This window comes from Struthio camelus, chromosome 2, assembly GCF_040807025.1.
Source record: "Struthio camelus isolate bStrCam1 chromosome 2, bStrCam1.hap1, whole genome shotgun sequence".
NCBI lineage: Eukaryota > Metazoa > Chordata > Aves > Struthioniformes > Struthionidae > Struthio > Struthio camelus.
Window position 1 is genome coordinate 27,722,289 of NC_090943.1, and position 19,362 is coordinate 27,741,650.

Below are 19,362 nucleotides of genomic sequence, written 5' to 3' on the forward strand. Positions count from 1 at the left end.
CAGATGTGAGCAGAATGTTTCACATAATAACCTGTGGGTTTTAGCCATATACACACATATGCAAAATTCCATACTTAGTCGTAGTATGTATAGTAGTGGGTAAACTGGGGAACGGCTATTATTCAAGGACTGCATCCTCACAAGAGTGAGTTGTATGCCCGCTAAAGCGTGGTGTTTTGATACCCTGATTTCTCTTGTCGAATTCCTCTTTCAGAAAATTTGAGCGTTAAACACCAATTATCTTGGTTTATACCGGTTTAAATTGGCTACTGAAATCCCGTTCTAAGTGTTTTTCTTCTTGTTCACTTACTGAGTTTTTGGAAAAAAAAATATATTAGCAGCCTTGGAATGAAAGCACTTTATTGAATAAGTATGGTCTTAACGAGCTGCAATACAAACTGCTTTTGCTGGTTTCATAGAGCAGCTCATTATTAAGGGCTGCTTTATGTTTTTTCAAGTGATTTGATGCTTTTTTATGATACGTTGTTCACTGGAAGCTGGCGGGAGACTTCTGTTTCACTTCTTGTAAGTCACAGAATCATTGTAGTGATATAATGATGATGATGTTCAGTTATGACTAGGCTGTCACTCGTAACAGTTCAAATCCATCCAGTCTATTGATGTTTCAGGTGGAAGCAGGTGCCCTCCCTCAAACTGAATTGTTATCTAGCATTGCAGTATGCTGCTAAGCTGTTAGATTTGGTTTCTTTTTGGGGGATGCTCTTAGCTCCTTTTAAAGCACCTGGGAACTGTCTAGTGTGAAAGGTTGAAGAATGAAAAGTGGCTACAATATTTCTGAGCTTCTGTTTGAAGGCTAGTGGGGCAAGAATGTAAAGGAATAAAGACACCGTCACTAGATTGTCTTCTGTGGCTGTATGTTGGCTTTCTAAAAGTTGAAGATGAATTTAGGGAATGAGACCATGAAAACTATATTTGAAGGGTTAAATACTTTGTTAATTTTCAGAGGCATCAGTTTCATTGGGAATTACATCTCTGTAGAATAGAGTAGTATTTTAAAATAAAATTCCTGGGGTAATATTGTGAATAGCATACCAGAAAGTGGTATGCTTTCTGCTTTACACATTAAGCCTGTCTCTGTGCATATTAAGCTTCTCTGCTTTGCTCTTTTTTTTCAGTGCTCTTTCATGTGCATTTTCTGATTTGTTTCGCCCTCCCCTTTTTTCTCCTAAGGACGTATACAGTATGATTCATTTTACGCTAATAGAATAATCCTTTATATTTCCTTAGGAATTTGAAGAATATAACAGAAGGTTGAATGAAGTGTCTAAGAGAGTCCGTATTCCACTGCCAGTCTCAAATATTCTGTGGGAGCACTGCATACGCTTGGCCAACAGAACTCTCGTAGAAGGGTAAGTAGATCATGAAAGCCTCAATCTTGGGTAAACGTCTTTAATGACAACGTTAATTTCATGGAATTAAAGGTTCTAATTTTGCAAGGTACTGTATACTGGCAAGCTTTTGAGCTTTCAGGGAGCCAAATGATATCAAGCCGTAACGCAGCCATCAGAATTTTATTTCACTGACTATGCGACAGCATGAAGCCTGAAGTGAATAAATAGTCTTGTACCTAGATACTACTAAAGACTGACATTGTCTCAGTATTTTACTGAAGCATTCAAAAAAACATAGTTCTCTTTCAAAGAAACTTCTACCTTTAAATTTTCCAACAGAGCAATAAGAAGGATGAAGTGTAATTGTCAACATCTCTGTGGTCATGCCTTTTGTCTTTCCCAGGAAGAAAGAGTGACCAACTCTTAATAGTTATGTTAGAGTAGCCGTGGAACAGGAGTTCTCCAGTCTGGTCAGGAGCAGCGACGTGTTCTAGTTGGTTTGGTAAACAGGGACTTGAGCACCTTGGTTAAGAACTGCTCTATCTAGCTCACTCTTTCCTCTTAATGAATATTCCAGTCTTTTCAGAGTCAACATTGTAGTCTGAAGCTTACCTTGTAAAACTGCATTTATTCTTCTGTTCTTGTCCCTTTGTTACCTGTCCTGACTCTCATCACACCTTCTTTTGCATCATAGAATAAGTGCTGTCTTCCACTCTTTCCTCTCATCTTTCCATGTTTCTTTCCTGAGTACTTCTACTCAGTGCACTCCCTACTACTTATTTCACTTCTTTCTATCCCATTCTTCTGCTGCCAGTTCAAATCAGGACCCCAGTAACATCCTCCTCCTCCATCTGTTGGCTGTCTGTTAGGGACTCTCAGCTTCCACTGCTTCGTTTTCAACCTCGTGCCAGTTTCTCTTCCTGCCCTCCTCTTGCAGTCTCTGAGGTACAAGTTTCATCTTTGGGGAGGTCAGACCCAACTGTGACTTCCTGCTAGCTTTTGAATTCCTTTTGAACTATCCTGCCTTTTGAAATCTTTTCTAATTTTCTGTCATGTCTCAAATCAAAAGAATTAGAACAAAAGGAATTGTTGGCTGCATGTCTATTTCAGCTCTCTGTCTCCCTTTCAACGTTTTCCCCTCTTCTTTTGAATAGCAAGGCATCTGGTTTTTTTTGTTTCTGTGTGTGCGTGTGTATTCTCTTTCTCTCTCGTGCTCTGTCGCTCACTCGCTCCCTGTCACTCGCTCACTCGCTCTCTGCTCCCCACCCTCCGCCATTTTCTTCCAAAGGGCTAATATCATTGTGGCAACTAACCTCCTCTACCTCAGCCCTTGTATCTGTTTTAGACTTCTTTGGGACTTCAGTGTTCACAAACCACTTAAATTCTTAGATGTGAGGTTCCTCATTCATGTCGTCTTCTGCCGTGCAGTTTTGATTCATACTTAGCACTTACTGTGAAACATGTGGCTCTACCTTTACCTAAGCATTCCCCTGATTGCTAAGAGAGGACTGGGAACGGCTTGCTGACGTGATCTGTCCTATACCCTTTTTCACAGTGTAAGGAGTACTCCTCATCATCTCGTCCTGAATGTCTGCCTGTAACTTCTCATTCTTATCCAGTTCTTTTACCACGGGGGAAGGGAGGGAAGGGGTTTTGAACACTTGGCTTGATAGGAAGTACCTTACTATCTTCCTTTCATCTCCAAATTTCATGAAACCATGAAATTAAAAGCCATAATAAGGAATTTCTCCTCTAGTCGGACAGTCACCTGAAATTGGTCTCATTAAGCTCTTCACTGAGTGAAGACTCATCTTCAGTACAGTCAGCCGTATCCTTAAATTTGTTTTCCTTCCCTTTTCTCCTTTTTCTCTTTTCTCTATTTTCTGTCTGGCTTCTTGGAATGCTTCTTCAGTATGTCCTATGAGGATCATTATCCAACCTTCTGTGGAGCTCCAGAAGGCTCGTCCCTTGGTCCCTCTCTCTTTTAGGCTGTGTTATTTCTGCATTCTACAAGTTTTGCTTTCTACAAATGCGAAATCAGCATCCATCTCACTGTGACTACCTTGCATAACTAACATTTCTGTCTGATCAGCATCCTAATAGATTTCTAGCTATCATATCCAGAACAATAGGGTCGAAAGATGGTTTTGAAACCTCTGCTCAGCCCCTCTTAGCGCAATAATATATCAATATAAAGTTCTTCTGCCTCCTGCTTTTCTCTTAGTGTAATCAGTGTTTCAGATCACCTGATTCTTTGCATCCATCTACAAATTCTTTCTGCATACCAGTTCTAAGGATGCAATTTTCCATTATTCCTAACCTGATCCCAATAATTATTAAGCCTAATAATTGTGGGACTGTACAGTAATTAGGGTCAACTTCATAAACAAATGGAGGACTAATCTTGCTCTTGATTTGATGCATGGGAAGACTGGAAATGCTGGGACAGGATTATCACTTTGGACGGCAGCCAGTGGGTGGACTGGGTTAAATCTGTCAAGATACTGTGGCCCAAACCCAAGGTTTTTTATTCTCCTCCCACAGCTGAGATTGGTACTATGTGATTTTATTGCAGCCTCTTTGCCTGTTGATCTTGACAAATGCCATCTCTTATCCATTTCAGAATCTTCAAAGATTGTTTTCCTCATTTGTTGCCTATCACCTCACTGTAATCCTTCCTGGTATCACCGTCCTCTAAGCTCAGCTACAGTCTCCTCTTGTTTGAACTCAAACCTATCACCCACCTGTCTGTCAGTCTACCCTCAACTGGTATTAAAACATAATCCTTTGTCAGTGATTAGCCCGTGCTGCCATCGTTTATCCTCTGGTGGCTGTGTGTGTTTTTAAACAGATATCTTTGTGCCTTTCTCTTACACTTCCACTGTTGTTTCAGCAAGCGCTTGGTGACCATTCCTAAAGCTGCCATGTTACCTTTCAGTTCTCTGTGATGAGGATCAGTTCACTAATGCTACTGCCTAATGTACTGTTCAGTGCTGTCTTTGTTTCCTTTAATCCACTTCTGTTTGTAAGTTCTTCAATGTAGGGGTGTGTGGGTGTGTGTTTTTTTTTTTTTTTTTTTTTTTTTTTTTTTAAGTATCCCACTGGGTACAGTGGGGTCCTGTTCTATGAGTGGGGCTAAAAGGTGTTATACTCATGTAATTAGTAACTTTGCAGCGGACATACTAAGAGGAGTTCTTGTCTGCTTTTAATTTAAAACCATAATTATGTTCCTCTGAATACTGGAAGGACTAAGTTAAACAGCTTTGAAGAAGGAGATTGGTTTTCATTTCCTTCTGGTTGTTACTTTCCAATTCATTCCTCTTTTCAGTTATGCCAATGTTAAGAAGTGCAGCAATGAAGGACGTGCCTTGATGCAACTGGACTTTCAGCAATTCTTAATGAAACTAGAAAAGTTAACAGACATTAGGCCTATTCCAGATAAAGAATTTGTGGAGACCTACATTAAAGCGTACTACCTAACAGAAAATGACATGGAACGCTGGATCAAAGAACATAGGGTAAGAGTTGACATTTCATTCTTTTCTTCTCTATCAGGGAGATTCACCATCATGGTAATAATTCTATATGATCAGTACTTGCATGTGTTCAGAATTAATACGTTCATATATATGTGTATATTCATATGATGTAATAACCTCTATATGGGATGCAGTATGAATATATATTTGTGTTTATATATATGCTATGTTTATTATCAGTTGAAGTATGTATACGTACTGATTCAAGATCGGATAATGGGGAGGATGAGCGAGGCAAGTGAAATTTACCTCCTATATCAAAAAACCTAGAGAACTAGAGCTGTGTCACCTGGGAGATTAAGACGCAATGTGCTATGCCACTTTATTTTCCCCTAGTAAACGCATAATTTAATATAAACAAACAAATTTGTCCCTATAGTCTTTACACTTGGGAACTTTTTACTGGAAATCTTTAAACTGCTTCTCCTATTTATTAATACACATATATAAATACAAGCAGGAATGGAAACCCCTTGCTTACCAGTAAAATACCTTTTTCAAGCCTTCAGCAGTAGCAGTATGGATTAGGGCAATGGCAGACAAAAATGGGATTTGAGCCAGCTCAAGCCTAGGCTACGTGAATGAATTGGTCTATTACAAATGAAACGCTTCTGATCCTCAGATGAGAGCTAAATTTATCATTCTTTCGTATGTCTGCCTTAAGTCCCTGGCCTTTTGTTTGTACATAGCTGCAAGACAGTGCAGCTGGCAGCTGTTTGTGCTTTGAGCTTTGCCTTTGTTTCTCTCTTTGCAACCTGATACTACCAGTGTGGTTTCTACTATATGCCTGTAACTTAACTGACGAGTATCAAGAAAGTCTGAGAATTTAGCAAGCTAATAGTTTCTCACTTTTTTAAATAAAGACCTAAAGGTTTAGAAAGGGATCTGTAGTTAGCAGGTTTGTCAGAATTAAGAACAGGCTTCACAGCTAGTTCCTTAAGAAAAGGACTAAAAGGAAAATTTAAACTTATTTATCGTTTCTGGATTCAGGCCATATCCCATTAGTTTGAGAAAGACAGAGTTCCTTCGAGGAAGATGCACCTTGCATACAGCTTCTGGCTTTAGTGAAAATAGGCCATATGGAACTCCCTGCACAAAGAAATCCTATGTAGGAAAACCACTTATCTACCCAATATTCTGTGAAGGGCCAGAGCCAAAGACTACTTCCTTCCCTTCCTTAGGGCGCACCTCTCTGGTCAGCAAGGATAAAGGAGGCAGATAAAGGACAAGACACTGGAAGGCTATGTACTGTAAGCTCTGTTTCATAGCCTAGGCACAGACCCAAGCTTGCATCTAAATTAACGCTGAGGTTAAAACAGCAAGGTGAGCGAGGAGATGCCTACAGCAATATATGCAGCTGTTAAGGGTAGTGATTTGATAACCTTCATTGCCAGGGAAATTATAGGCTGAAGATAAATTTAAGGTCTGACAGATCATGGCTGGTCTGTGCTGTGGGGAGCGTGATCTCATCTGAGCAATCCACTAACAACGGTGCATTACAGACCGAGCCTGCAGTGGAAGGTGGACAGACTTGGTGGTCCACTAAGACTTCCTCATCTTTAATTCTGGATTCAGTAAGAATCCAGGATTTTCTCAGAATGCCTCTATATGGTATTTTAAGACATTGTTTTTGACCTTGAAGATATTTCTGTTGTCAGATATTTAGTCACATACAATCTTAAGAGTTAGTTCAAATCACTCAGCAACTTAACTCTTCAGACACCGTCCCCATAAAGGCTGCTCCTGTACTCACGTGAATTAACAAGCCAAAAATCATCACTTGAGTATGCATAATCTGGTTTGCGCTGTGTGAGCAGATACAGTATTCTAGTCAGATACCATCAGTGCATCAGGTGTGTTAGTTTGGACAAATGTGTTCTGGAGGATGAAGCTAGTACAATATGACTCAAATGAAGGAAGTTCCCATGTGATAATGAAAAATTTTTCCGTAATTCCATCATACAGCAAAGAAATTTGCCAGTTGGGTCATTCTGGTTATTTGGTTAGTTCATATACCAGGAAGCATTTAAAAATACGTGAGTGGAATGAGCATAAGGAATACATCCATAAATGAGTACACCAAATACTGCTAAAAAATGGAGACGCAAAAACAATCTGAAGTAGTTGGGCCAAATTTCATACGGTGAGCCTCCATCCTTCAGTGAAATTGAAAATATTTGCATGCTATTTGGAATATGCCAAAGTGCACAACCTTATCAGGAAGTATGGTTTGAAATTAGGCCGTGAAGTTTTATTTTGCTGTTAGGAGTGATTTCCTGAAGCTAAGTCGTAAGGCCCAGTGGATAAAAGAATCATTGCTTTTACTTCCTTCATTCAGTAATACTGATTCAGGATGAATATTGCTATCTGAGATAAGTCTTTATTTTTTGAAAGCATTTAGCATGCTTTCACTCTGCTGTAATCTTACAGTAATTGTAAGACACTGTAAGTAGTAGTCACACACTGTTGCAGCTGCCACGTTGTTAAAGTGACAAGTCTGTTAAAATGGAGCATTTTGAAATCTGGATTTTTTGGATTACTTCAAACATAGCTAGAAATGGGTGGAAGAAATGCTTCCTTCATACAGTTTTCCTTGTTAGCCTGGAGCCGTGAAAGCGATTATGAGCTGTAGTTTGGTGACCTACATTGAAAACTCTTGTTTAAACCTACTGGTGGAAGCAACGTTTTGATAGTATGTAGAGAGGGTAGTACTGGCAAATGTGGTGTTTTTACAGATGTTAAGAGTTCTTCTGTTAACATTTTTACCATTTTTTTCCTCCTTTATCATGTAGTGAAATTAATGTTGTTTAAAGATTCTGTGGACAGAAGTATTTAGAAGCTTATTGGAAATGAGAAGTCAAAATAAAGATCATCAACTTTTGTCCTGGTTTGTTTAGAAGAATGATTTTTGTGTTGAAAGCTTATCTCATTTGCATATATATTTCCCACCACACTTCCCAAGGAATGGAAAATACATTAAAAATGGATTTAGATATGCCAGCATTCACAGAACTGCTTTCTGTGAACGTAGTCCAACAGTACTGAAGTTGTAAGCATTTTCCACTATAACCTGCCATGTAGCCTGAATCTAAAATACTGCTTTGTCTCTGCCTGACTAAGCTATGAAAACTATCCAGGCCTGGCTTAGCTACCATTTTAAATCTTGCTCTAGGTACTGACTACTTCTATCAGTTGAGAAGTCCATGGTGTGTATGCCTGTGCTTGTTTTTTAAATTTGTACTTTTGTCTGGTATTTTTATTCTGTTTGCCATAATGCAATCTGCTTTTATTTGGCCAGGAATATTCCACTAAGCAGTTGACCAATCTGGTGAATGTTTGTCTGGGATCCCACATCAACAAAAAGGCAAGACAGAAGCTGCTAGCTGCTATTGATGACATAGACAGACCTAAAAGATAACTGGAGGAGGTTACTTTCCTTGTGGCTTGAACCCTTTTCTGTTAACATGAGCATGCAAACATATCTCTCATGGACTAAAGATAGCTTTCTCTTTAAAAAAAAAAAAAAAAAAAAAAAGAAAGAAAAAAAAGAAAAAAAAAGAAAAAAGAAAAAAAAAACAACATTGTGCATGACCTTTCTTACCAGCATTGGAGACACTCTGATTTGGCATAATGTTCTAAAATATGACTTTTTAACCTATAGAATTTTTTTTTCTGTTGTATTTCTTGTTTCTTTTGTTACTTGCCCTTAGTAAAGGGTTGCTCTTCATGTATCATTGGTGAGCTGTATATTTTGCAGAACTGTATACTGTAAGTAAATCAAAATCAGAGAAACACATTGACTTAATATATAGTTGATGCCCTTTTTAATAAAAGGGCTACTTGAAAATGTGATGTTTTTTTCTTCCCTGCTTTCATCGTTAGAATTTGTGCTTTATTATTGATCGACATAAAGTGAAAGAAAATGTACAATATCTTTGGATGATGAATCTTGCATGTGGGTTAAGAGTGCACTTCAGCTACGTATTCTCATGTTAAAGCCTCTCATCTTCATATGTATTTTAAAATGTATATGTTTACTTCAGAATTAATTTAGTCATATCAAAATAATTGAGTTCAGATTATAAGCAGGTAATAAATACTGTACTCTAATATGATTGGATTTGTGAGAATTTATTTGCCTAATTCAACAATGCAAAGTGTCGTTTACATGAAAATGAGTACTGTTCTTTTATATCACTTTCTTTTTGTCTCCCGGCCAGCGGCCAGTCTTCCTTATTCCTAGGTGATAATGCCCGTGAATAGGAATGATGACCTTTGGCTTATATTTTGGACTGGTACCAAGATAATCTTACTATTTTCTGCTCTTCTGTAGACTTCCTGAGTGATCCTCAGTGAATCAAAATTACCTAGCTGGGGATTTGTCCTAGAAGGATCACTGACTCCACTGAAGTTTTCAGGTCTGACTTCAGCTGAAGTCATCTGCCGTTCAAGTACCTTTTTACTTTCTTCACACAGCTGGTTTCCAAAAGGTACTTGGAGACTGGTCAGATACTGTGGTGGCAGAACCAGAAAAACTCCCAAAGCAGTCTGAACTAACTAGAGCAAAGACCTCAATATTTATTAAGACTTTTTATAAATTCTCTCAAGAGCTGTTCCGTCTCTCTCTTTTTTTTTTTTCCAATCAAGTAATGTTTCAGCTTCCTTATGACGTACTAGAATTTTTGCAGTTCTCTCAGAACGTTTAAAAGGGAACGTGCTAGCAATGAGCTAATAGGTATATAGTACAAAATAAGCGTAGCTTACAAAATGAAATTTTCAGTTTCGGGTTTGTACTTACCCATAAACCTTTAATTTGAATAGAAGAGCATCAGTACTCGCTGAAGGACGGCAGTACCCAGTGACAGAAAAATGCCTCAGGGAATCATAGTTATTTCTCTTTTCTGTGGTTTAATTTCCTCTTCAGAAGTAAAGAGAACTGAGCATCAGTGTGTGCGAGTTCAGTGAAAGCCTATGTACAATTTTTGGAAGAGTGACAAAATTTACATTTTAAATATTGACTAGGTGGTGTTCAGCTCCCTTGTTCATCCCTATCTGAAAGAAAATAAGATATAAAACAAAACTTGAGTCCATTCTGTACTGACCATATTGTCATTCAGAGTTCCATTTAAAATTTGTTTAGCAGGCTCTTAATGTGTATGGCGAAGCTGAATCACTTCTACCCTAGTTAAAAAGGTGGTTTAAAAAAAAAAAAAAAAGTGTAATTCATTTTGGAAGTGTGGACGCTTACGTCAGTGGATCTGCCCTAAAGTCAGATCTTGAACAAGTACTTTTGGAAGAAATAGAAATGCGTCAGAGACCATTACTGTAAAATCTCTTTCAGTTTTATTCTCGTGGATTAAATAACAAATTTAAATATCTTTACTGTAGTTCTGTTGAATGAGTACGTGGCTAATCTGTCCTTAACTATTTAGGTTACTGTAATTGAATTGCTTACCTAAAGGTAGGAGCATAAGCATTGATTGGAATGTAGGGTCAAAGAAGGAGACGATCATGAATCATAGCCAGGAGTGTGTTGTTGGTTGGTTGGTTGGTTTGTTTTTAACAGTATATTTGTAATTTGACTTTTTATATTTTTAAGTTATCCCTCAAATGAAAGAACATGTAAGATGCAGTGTTGAACCTGTGGAGCAATTGTTTGAACTCCTTTCTTGTATTGCTCAGCAATGATTATTTTATATATTATTTTGTATTTTATTTGTATTCCTCCGCAATAATTATTTTTTTCCAAAGGAACCTACCCTGCCCAGGATTGGTGGTACCTGCTAAGCTGCGTGAGCTTAAGGGCCTGCATTCTGAGTTCATACTCGGTACTTACTGACTCTTACTGACTACTGAAACCAAGTTTTGGCTGAATGGAGAATTAGGATTTTGCTAAAGGTCTATTTGATAACTTCAGTCCTCTGGTATGAGAATTCTTCACAAGCCATGAATTCAGCCATCTCTCTCCCTCCTCATTCCTCTATGGAGCAAGAGGCCCCTGTTACACTGCTTTTACTAAAATATGAAGAGAATGTGGCCTAAGGCATCCCCTTATGTTTTAGAGGAGCGTTCTGAAATACCCTAATAAGGGAAGATAACCTCCTTCAGCCTCTGAGGAGGTGGACCAGCACTGCAGAGATGGATAATTCATCTGTCAGTCCTTCTTTAGTCTAATAAAGAATTTGAAAATTCGATTCCCCAGACAATAAGTACTCTGATATTCACTGAACTCAGCTGGAGCATAGATAGTTGAATTTTAAAGTCCCTGTTTAGGCAAAGTGTATACCTGCCCCGATAAGCATACAGCTAGCTTTTTTTTTTTTTTTTGTACAGTCAACTTCTCTGTCACATATCGTGGTTATGCTGTTGTACAAAGAAGCAGGTGTTGGGACAAAAATGGGATGAAATTTACTGATCAGTGACTGTGACAGTGATGTAAGATTCAAGTCCTTGCTCCAGTGAATTAATTGTTGTTGTTATTTATTAGTGTTACTCAAAGCAGAAAGCCATTGACAGGAAAGAAAATCTTGAACCAGCACTGATTCAGGTGATGGAATAGTGTGTGTAGCACCCACTTCACCTCTGAAGTTAGTGTTTAATCTGAGTAGGGTGGACCCTCCATGTTGTAGATGAGTAGCTAAGTTTCCACATTATTCACTACTCTAGGGTCTCTTGTTCCTCCGTGTGAGAGAAAGTCTTCCCATGTGTAAAAGAAACTGCTTGGCTTTCTTCTGATCTGGAATGAGAAAACTAGTTTCTGACCAGAACTGCTTAGCAAAGCCTAATCGTGGGGTGTAGATTATTCCTGGAGATTTCCCCCATAAGAACGCTATTCCTTCTTTCTTCCCTGCACCTTTAGGGGAGAAAAGGGGAAGGGTGATCAGTGGCTGATTCAAAGCTGTCAGTGAAAGGTTTGCATCGCCTTTTAATTTTTGTGAATGACAAACGCATTGTGATGCTGAAGATGGGGTTTGTTTAACGCAAAGTGCTGGACATAGTTTATCCTCTTGACTTCCTGCCTTGGGACATAAATTATAAAGATTCTTTTCTCTTCCTCTGTTAAGTTTAAGGTCTTTACTTCCAAGAACTGGCCCATGGTTAATGCTTATGACATTTCTGTATTGCAAGCTGTACTTTGTTAACTTGAGTCTTGAATAACGCCAGTGGAGTGGGGAGTGGGGGTGGGGAATTAATGGATAAATACTACTGTCTCTTACCGAAATGCATTGTCAGCAGGCACCTGTTATATTACGAATGATTCAAACAGAGATGGTGAAAAAATGCAGATTTATTGTGTGTAGGTGATGGTATCTATTTTATTTATAACCACCGCTTGAAACAGCATAGCATTAAAAACTAAACATTGCATCAGACACTTTGATTATGGTGCAAGTATGGAAATAACGCCATCTGTAAACCACAATGTTTTCCTTCTTGCTGGCTATTTAAGGATAATTCCGAAGGTGGTGTTTTTGCAGTGCCAGAGCTGTTTCTCATCACAGTGGCAACACAGTTTTAAGGACCTGCTCTTCCATGAGATCCCAAAATGCGATGTGGAGCAGCGTCTTTGAACTATACCTGAGACATCTGAGAAAAAAATTGTTTTCTTTTTTAATAGAAATTAGATCAGTAATATGACATATGATAAAGTACACATCTGAGAGGATGAGTAACCTCCTCTTTTTATTATGTGGTGGATACCATGGCTAAATTGTAATTAGGCAAGGTATTCTATCCTCTCCCTGAGGCTGGATAGAATACATACCTACATACATACATAAGTTAAACTAAAAATAGTTGAATGTGAACTAAACTTGAATCTATTTGGTTGTCCTGAAAAGAAGATGCCTCCAGTAGGCCCTCAGCTGGACTTTTTTTGGTCTGAAGCTTTTGATCTGTATGCATGTGTGAATGCTACTAGAAAGAAAACTTCTAGAGCAGAGATGTATACATGTATATATTGCATCTGTAGATTTTCTTGCACGGATTTCAATATTGTAGAGTGTGAAACTGGCAGACACCTGCCTAAACTTGTTTTGAGCTTTAAAAAACAAAATACATGACCACGGTGAAGATCGGGGAGAAGAGATGCAGTGAAGTGCCTCTTCTCACTCGGCACAAAGTTAAGAGATTATCAGATGTGCAAAATGACTTAAGGTATTTCTAAAGATTTTTTTATATGGTAAATTCAAGTTCATCCTTGTATTTATCTCCTGTCCTTAATCTATGTGCATTTTTGTTCATAAATACCACTATTCATAAGTTAAAAAAAAAAAAAAACACGTGCATCGTATTTCAGTGAAGAATAAAATAGAAATATCACTGCAGTCTTAAAATATAATGGATGCTTGTATAAGAACAAAATTGAGAGAGGATTATCCAGTAGGCTGATCTCCTGAGTGCTGCAGAACTTAATGTAAAATATGCACCGTAAAAACTATTCCTTTTGAAATTCATGCATGTATTATAGTGTAAATACATACACACACAGAGCACTGTATGTAGTTTGACACTGAACATGAGGGCGATGGAAAAATATGGCAGCATTTAACAGTAAGCAACTAATTGCTGGTTTCTCTGGGACCACTTAGGTTACTAACTTGATATTTAAAGCTGCGTTGTTAACTGCAGAGGTGTTTCATTGTGCGAGTAGCTGATGTCCGGTGATGACAGGATCATAACCAAGGCCTGAACTGAGAACTTGGTTTTCATATTAGTATTTATGTGAGCTGTTATACTGCTCCCACTGCTGCTGAATGTGGCTGCCTCTTCCGTGTGTGTTGTGTATCAAGTGCATTGTGTAAGCCTATTGGAGAGAAGCTCCAAACTGCTGAAAATAGTGCAGGTATCTGATTAGATGCTGTTGATGGCACATAAGAATGTTCATGGTCTTAAGTGGAGATCACAGATAGCTGCACTTGCTGTCCTACTTGCTTGGGGAAATACCTACTCCAAATACATGAAACCTGGGGGTCAGAGGACAGGCAGAACCGGATTGAATGGGTGCAGTATATCACTATGATTAATACGCCTCTCGCTCTGGAATAGATCGCTGTTCTCTTGAAACATAAAACCTCAGATGTTAGAATTGTCATTGTTCATTGGATGAGGTATTTTAGCGCAGTACTAAGCACCTGAGAGTTTCCTTTTTTTAAAAAAAAAAAAAAAAAAAAAAAAAGCAGAGAACGATGTCATTGATGTAAATGAGTTTAAGCAGGAGCTGCGTCCTGGCTCTGAGCTGCCAACATCTGTCTCCTCTAGAGCTGTTTGAATATTTAAGCAGCCCCAATGATCCAACTAGTTGAATATTTGCAGATGTTTTATAATGTGCTACATTTCAAACTAGACAAAATTGTTGCTGTGAATAGTAATGCCTCATGGCTATAATACTGTTAACTCTCCCTCCTCCCCTCCCTACCACAATCCTGAGTTGTCCTGGTGTCTCTTTGTTACTTGACAGAGGTTTTGCTTCCAAGTATTCACAGAGCCTTTATTCTGGGAATAAAAGAGCTGTTAATTTTTAGTGAGATATTTACTGCTGCTGTCTCTGTATTGCTCAAAATATCTGCAGTGGAGACTGCTCTGGGTGATCCATATGTATTTTTCCCAGTACACACTAGAATAACTTTTGCTGTTAATGGGCTGCCCTGACTCTACGGGAAACCAGCTCACTCTGGATTGTACATTTAATGATACTCAAAGAAACTGCATGTTGCGGTGGCCAGATCACAGACTGGTCTTGGGCTTTGATTTAGGTTCTGCCTTGTTTTGCTGTGTGATGTAAGGAAGTCTGTCTATCTCCCTATACTTCTATTCCCCTAGCTATAAAGGGAGTGAAATTATTTACCATGTTCAATAAAGTGCTGGAAGACAGTGGTTATGTAGGCATGCTCTACTTTCTAATGCGAATCAGTGACTTAACCCCAGGGAAGGCAGAAACACGAAATCTTTGTGGAGGACCAAAACACGTCAGGAAACTGTCTACGTTTTCTCTCAACTTTTAAAGTACTCTTTCCTTTACATTAAGAAAGAAGGCAGTAATCTCCTGTATATTTTATCTTCTAACGCTGCACTACAAACTGCACCAGGCAGTGTGGTTGGCTGTCTGGCGAGCGACCCAGTTATACACCAGAAAGTGTTGGTTCAGGTATGATGGGTGGCACTCTTCTAAGATGTACCTATGCCTTAGCTGTGCATTGCCTATGCAGCAATTTGCTACTGCCAGAAATAACAGCAAGGCAGCCAGGAGAGATGAGACAAGCAAGGTTGTGGATAAAATTCAAGTGAGATTTATCTTTTTTTAATGAAAGTACCTAAGGATATTAAAAATACATACACACATGCTTCTTCATGGCTGTCACTTCTCCTATATGCTGTCAATGAAAACTCATGTCTTCCCTGTGAATCATGGGTGTAGCTAGGTATTAAGGTGATAGGCATCCTCAAAACATCACATGGATGCAGACAGATGGTTTATTGGATGGACGGTGTGACACGGCCTTTCAAGGAAACACAAGCTGTAAGGAGGCAAGACGCAAGATCTCTATTGTGATGCTAAACATGATTTCTTGGTAGAGGAAAAAATGAATTTTTGGGAGCAAATCAATACACTGTTCAGTTAGGGTTCAAGCCCTTTTCCTGTTCTCCTACATAAGAGCATTTAATTTTTATCCCACTTGGTGCTGTGCTGTGTCAGTGGCAGATTACTGCCATTCGATGTATTAGGATTGCTGACACACAGGCTCTTGCTGTGTCAGCTGTCGTTTGGAGAGCTGCCCTCCGCCCCGGGAGCGGTGGGTGTTTCCAGGTCCCAGTGCCTGGGACCAGAGCTCTCTGCAGGCTCATTGTATCAGTTCTCCTTTCCCATTCCCATACCTGGAGCCCATGTTTTCCTCCCTATGCAGCAGAAACCAAGATAGATACAGGAATGCTTTCTGGGAAGGCCCCTTGGAGGAAGGTGTATCTGGAGTTGTCCGTGGCAGCGCTGCTCAGTCAAACTGTTCCTAGGAAAGGGGCCAAAGCTGCCATGGAGGCACCAGGCTCCGCACGTGACATCTCAGGTCACCTGTCAGTCGTAGGTGGTCTGCTACCTTTATGAACCAAACCTTTGTTCTTCCACAAGCAGAATCCCTTACCTGTTGGGAGAAAACGAAGGAAACTCCTGGGACCTCCTCCGTTTTTTTTTTTCCTTAATGCACAAGTTATTTTTTTTTCAAGCACTGAGTTATGATCTAAGTACACAAAGGAGGTAGACCCAGGAGGAACAATGCTGATATCCACGAGACTTAAGATCTCATTTGCTTACAGAAAACCTAGAAAACAAAAGTCTTGAGAACTTATTCTCTTTAGGAATAACATTTTTTTTTTTTTTTTTTGCAAAACCCACATCTGAGGCTGTTCCTAATTTAAAAAAAAAATCAAATGAAGAGATCAGGGATCTTAACTTGTTTGTCAGATTTATGTCCAATGTCTATCCACTTTTTTTCAAGTCTACCAAAGTTGGTTGATGTTCTACCTGCAAGATAAGACTGCAGAAATGACCTATGGGATCAGGCCAGTGATATATCTAGTCTAATCTCATTGCAAGCAGTGGCTGCTGTATCGAGAAAATTCATGAAACATTAATGAGAAATTATGGGATTATATTTCTAGAGATGAAGGTTTTTTTGTAGGCACTAAATTATTTGATTAGTTTTGGTTGCCTGGGTAGGTATTCAGACTCTAAACTGGTAGGCCCCGTTTAAGATTCTTGATGATTAGTTCCCACATATTGGTATGGTCTCATTTCGCCTCTTCAAGCTGGGACTAATTTCTGTATTAAATTGCTGTTTTCTGCATTTGAAAGGAGTGAATGGTATGAATAATTAAAATCCATTTCCCAGGTTCTATTCAATAGTTGGTATGGCTGAGAATTCAACTGAATGATGCGCGTGTGGGAAGTTACGAAGCCTACTCTTTGTAGGAATGAGTAAAAATCTTGAAGTTAAGTAAAATTTTCTGGAGGTCAGTATATGCCTGGGTCACAGCCTGAAAAGCACAACTTAAGTCCTCTTTAGGGTTGTCTGGTACTTTGTGATGAATCTTTCTGCTTTCACTATTTCATCAGGTTATTGAAGGATTTTCAGGCTGAACTCTTTACGCTGTACCCTTGCATGGATTCTTGAAAATTAGGCTAGTGTTGATATTCATTTTATTTACATACATTTATTTTTTAGGAAATGTAAATTTTAAAAAATTAGAGGATTGTGGGCTTCTTTAAATATTGTATTAATATGTCCACCTTACTTCACAGTGTGGAGTTGAAGGAGTGTTATAGAGACTAAAGCGTTAGTATCCTGTGTTACTTTTCGCATGACTGTTGGCAGGTTAATTTTTTGCATTTTCTTTCTTTTGTACTCTATGGCACTGCATAACACAAAAAGAACCTCTTAAGGCTAACCTGTGATGGGCGTCCTATTCATGGTCGTTAATTCTAATTTATGTGTATCACAATAGCACCTGGGTGTTCCAGTCATGGTCCACAGCACTACCGTGTTGTCCTCTCGGTAAATATGGAATAAATGGATTGTCTAGCCTTTGAGAGGCCTCAGTCTGAGAATAACAGGAGATAAAATAGGTGGATGGAGACAGAGCGAAGACTGCGAGGGATATTTGTATCCCCTGACTTTAGCCGTTGAATTGTTTGGCTAATCTTCAGCTTCTTTATAGCCATCATGCTGAGAGAGCAAGGCCTCATTCCCTTCACCCCCTTTCAGGGTGATTCGTTTTGGGAGTCTAATTCAGCTGTGCTGAATTGCCCTGTGGAGAAGCCTCTTTCCCCATTTACTACATGAGTCTAAAGAGATGAATTTAAGAGCCTGTATTGTACAGTGTGAACACTTTCTGCTGAGAAAATCAGATTTAGCACCAATGTCAACAAGAGTGAAACTAGCAGTCTAGAACAGAAAGCCAAATTCAGCTCAATAAATACAGTGATGATGAGCCATGCTACGATGGTATCTTTTCAACCCTCTGCATTGTGCCACCCTTCCTTTAAGATTAAAGTACCCTGCTGATATGAGAGGGAAGGAGGGAATGGCATCAAGACAAACCCCTTCTGACAAGAGCGAAGGGAGGCTGCCCTGGGCTCAGGCAGATGGGAACAGAGGATGCTGGGCTCCTCATACCCAGGGGCCTGCGATGGCAAGGTGCCTCTGTTCGCTGTGTTGCAGGAGGCACAATACTTCCAGCTTTCATCAGAGATGTTGCCGTTACTGTGGAATTAGTTCGTCATCTTCTATCTCCCTTCATGCTTGTGAGAGAGGAGCCCTGGCTGTAGTTATCTCAGTGGCTTGCAAGAAAAGGCTGCAGCTGATGCTGGCAGGAGTCGATGGGGTTAGGCCACACAATGAATAGGACACCTGGTGCAGATTCACAGGCGAGTTTCTTTTAAAAGCAGATTGGGCAGAAAGTACTCAGAGCATGTAAACAGAGAACACTTGCCTGAAAATGGAAGTGCATCTTCTTCGTTTTACTTTGCTTCCTTTATTATTTAAGAAGGGGTGGTTACCCCGCAGGATGGGCTGTAGAGGGCACCATGTACTGTGCTCAGGTGTTTTCTCCCAGAGTTACAAACTTGTCTGTTGAAGTGTCCTAGAAGGAACATCCTTCTTAATGAAATCACAAGCTACCCTGTGCTGTGTGGCTTGTTATATTAGCAGAGTTTAAATAGGCCATTACTCTAAAATGCCATGTTCTCTTTGTTAGTGACAGATGAGGGGATGCAAGTATAATCAAAGGTACAAATTAATCCAATTTGTTTCATTTAAACTTGACTTAAATGAAATACTCTGGAGAATTGATGGGGACTAACTATTTAGCACGCACTGGAACTTGGCTTGTAGCTACAAAAATGTTTTCATGTTCTCTTGGAGTGAGGCTGACTGAAGTTACCAGTTTGGTCCAGGATGCAGACTGTGGCAGGGTTGCTGGACTGTTGGCCAAAATAGAATCATGAGTTTGCAGGGACAATATATTTCCACTATATACCCAGGCTGCAGAGGAATGGGGAGTAACTAGGGGAAAAAAACCCACAACAAAATGGAAAACTTTTGATATTGACTTAATGGTTTTGTTGTAAGGAGGCTCAGGACTAGCACACTGTGGGATGAGAGAAAGGGAGAATAATTTGCATGTTTGATAGGATGTCCCCATGAATCTACCCTAATGTAAGAAGAGGGGGGAGGTCTACTAAGCAAAATGGCCTTTCTCTCACATGCCATGGAGAGGGAACTGTAATCCCTCTAGTTTCTCTCTTCTGCTCTGCTAAATCAGCCTAGTACCTGCTTTTCACTATTCATCTTGAATCGTTATTTCTCATTCAAACCTATGTAAAGGCAAATGAAGAATATGTTGAATAGTTTCTTCTGGAAGACCTAGAAGGCATTTTGTTTATCTAAGCAGTCAAGATTTTCTTTTATTTTGGAAAAAAA

At 39.3% G+C, this 19,362-nt stretch overlaps 1 protein-coding gene across 4 annotated transcripts in view; it reads left to right on the plus strand.

The window, feature by feature from the left end:
* Positions 1-9,006, plus strand: part of VPS50 (VPS50 subunit of EARP/GARPII complex) — a 102,560-nt gene extending 93,554 nt beyond the window's left edge. For all 4 annotated transcript variants that reach the window (XM_068934843.1, XM_068934847.1, XM_068934846.1 and 1 more), the window contains 3 exons: positions 1,249-1,370; positions 4,681-4,870; positions 8,190-9,006. In XM_068934843.1, coding sequence (XP_068790944.1) covers positions 1,249-1,370; positions 4,681-4,870; positions 8,190-8,309 — 432 coding nt within the window. In that variant the 3' untranslated portion in view covers positions 8,310-9,006. The remainder of the gene's footprint in view (positions 1-1,248; positions 1,371-4,680; positions 4,871-8,189) is intronic.
* Positions 9,007-19,362: the final 10,356 nt, after the last annotated feature.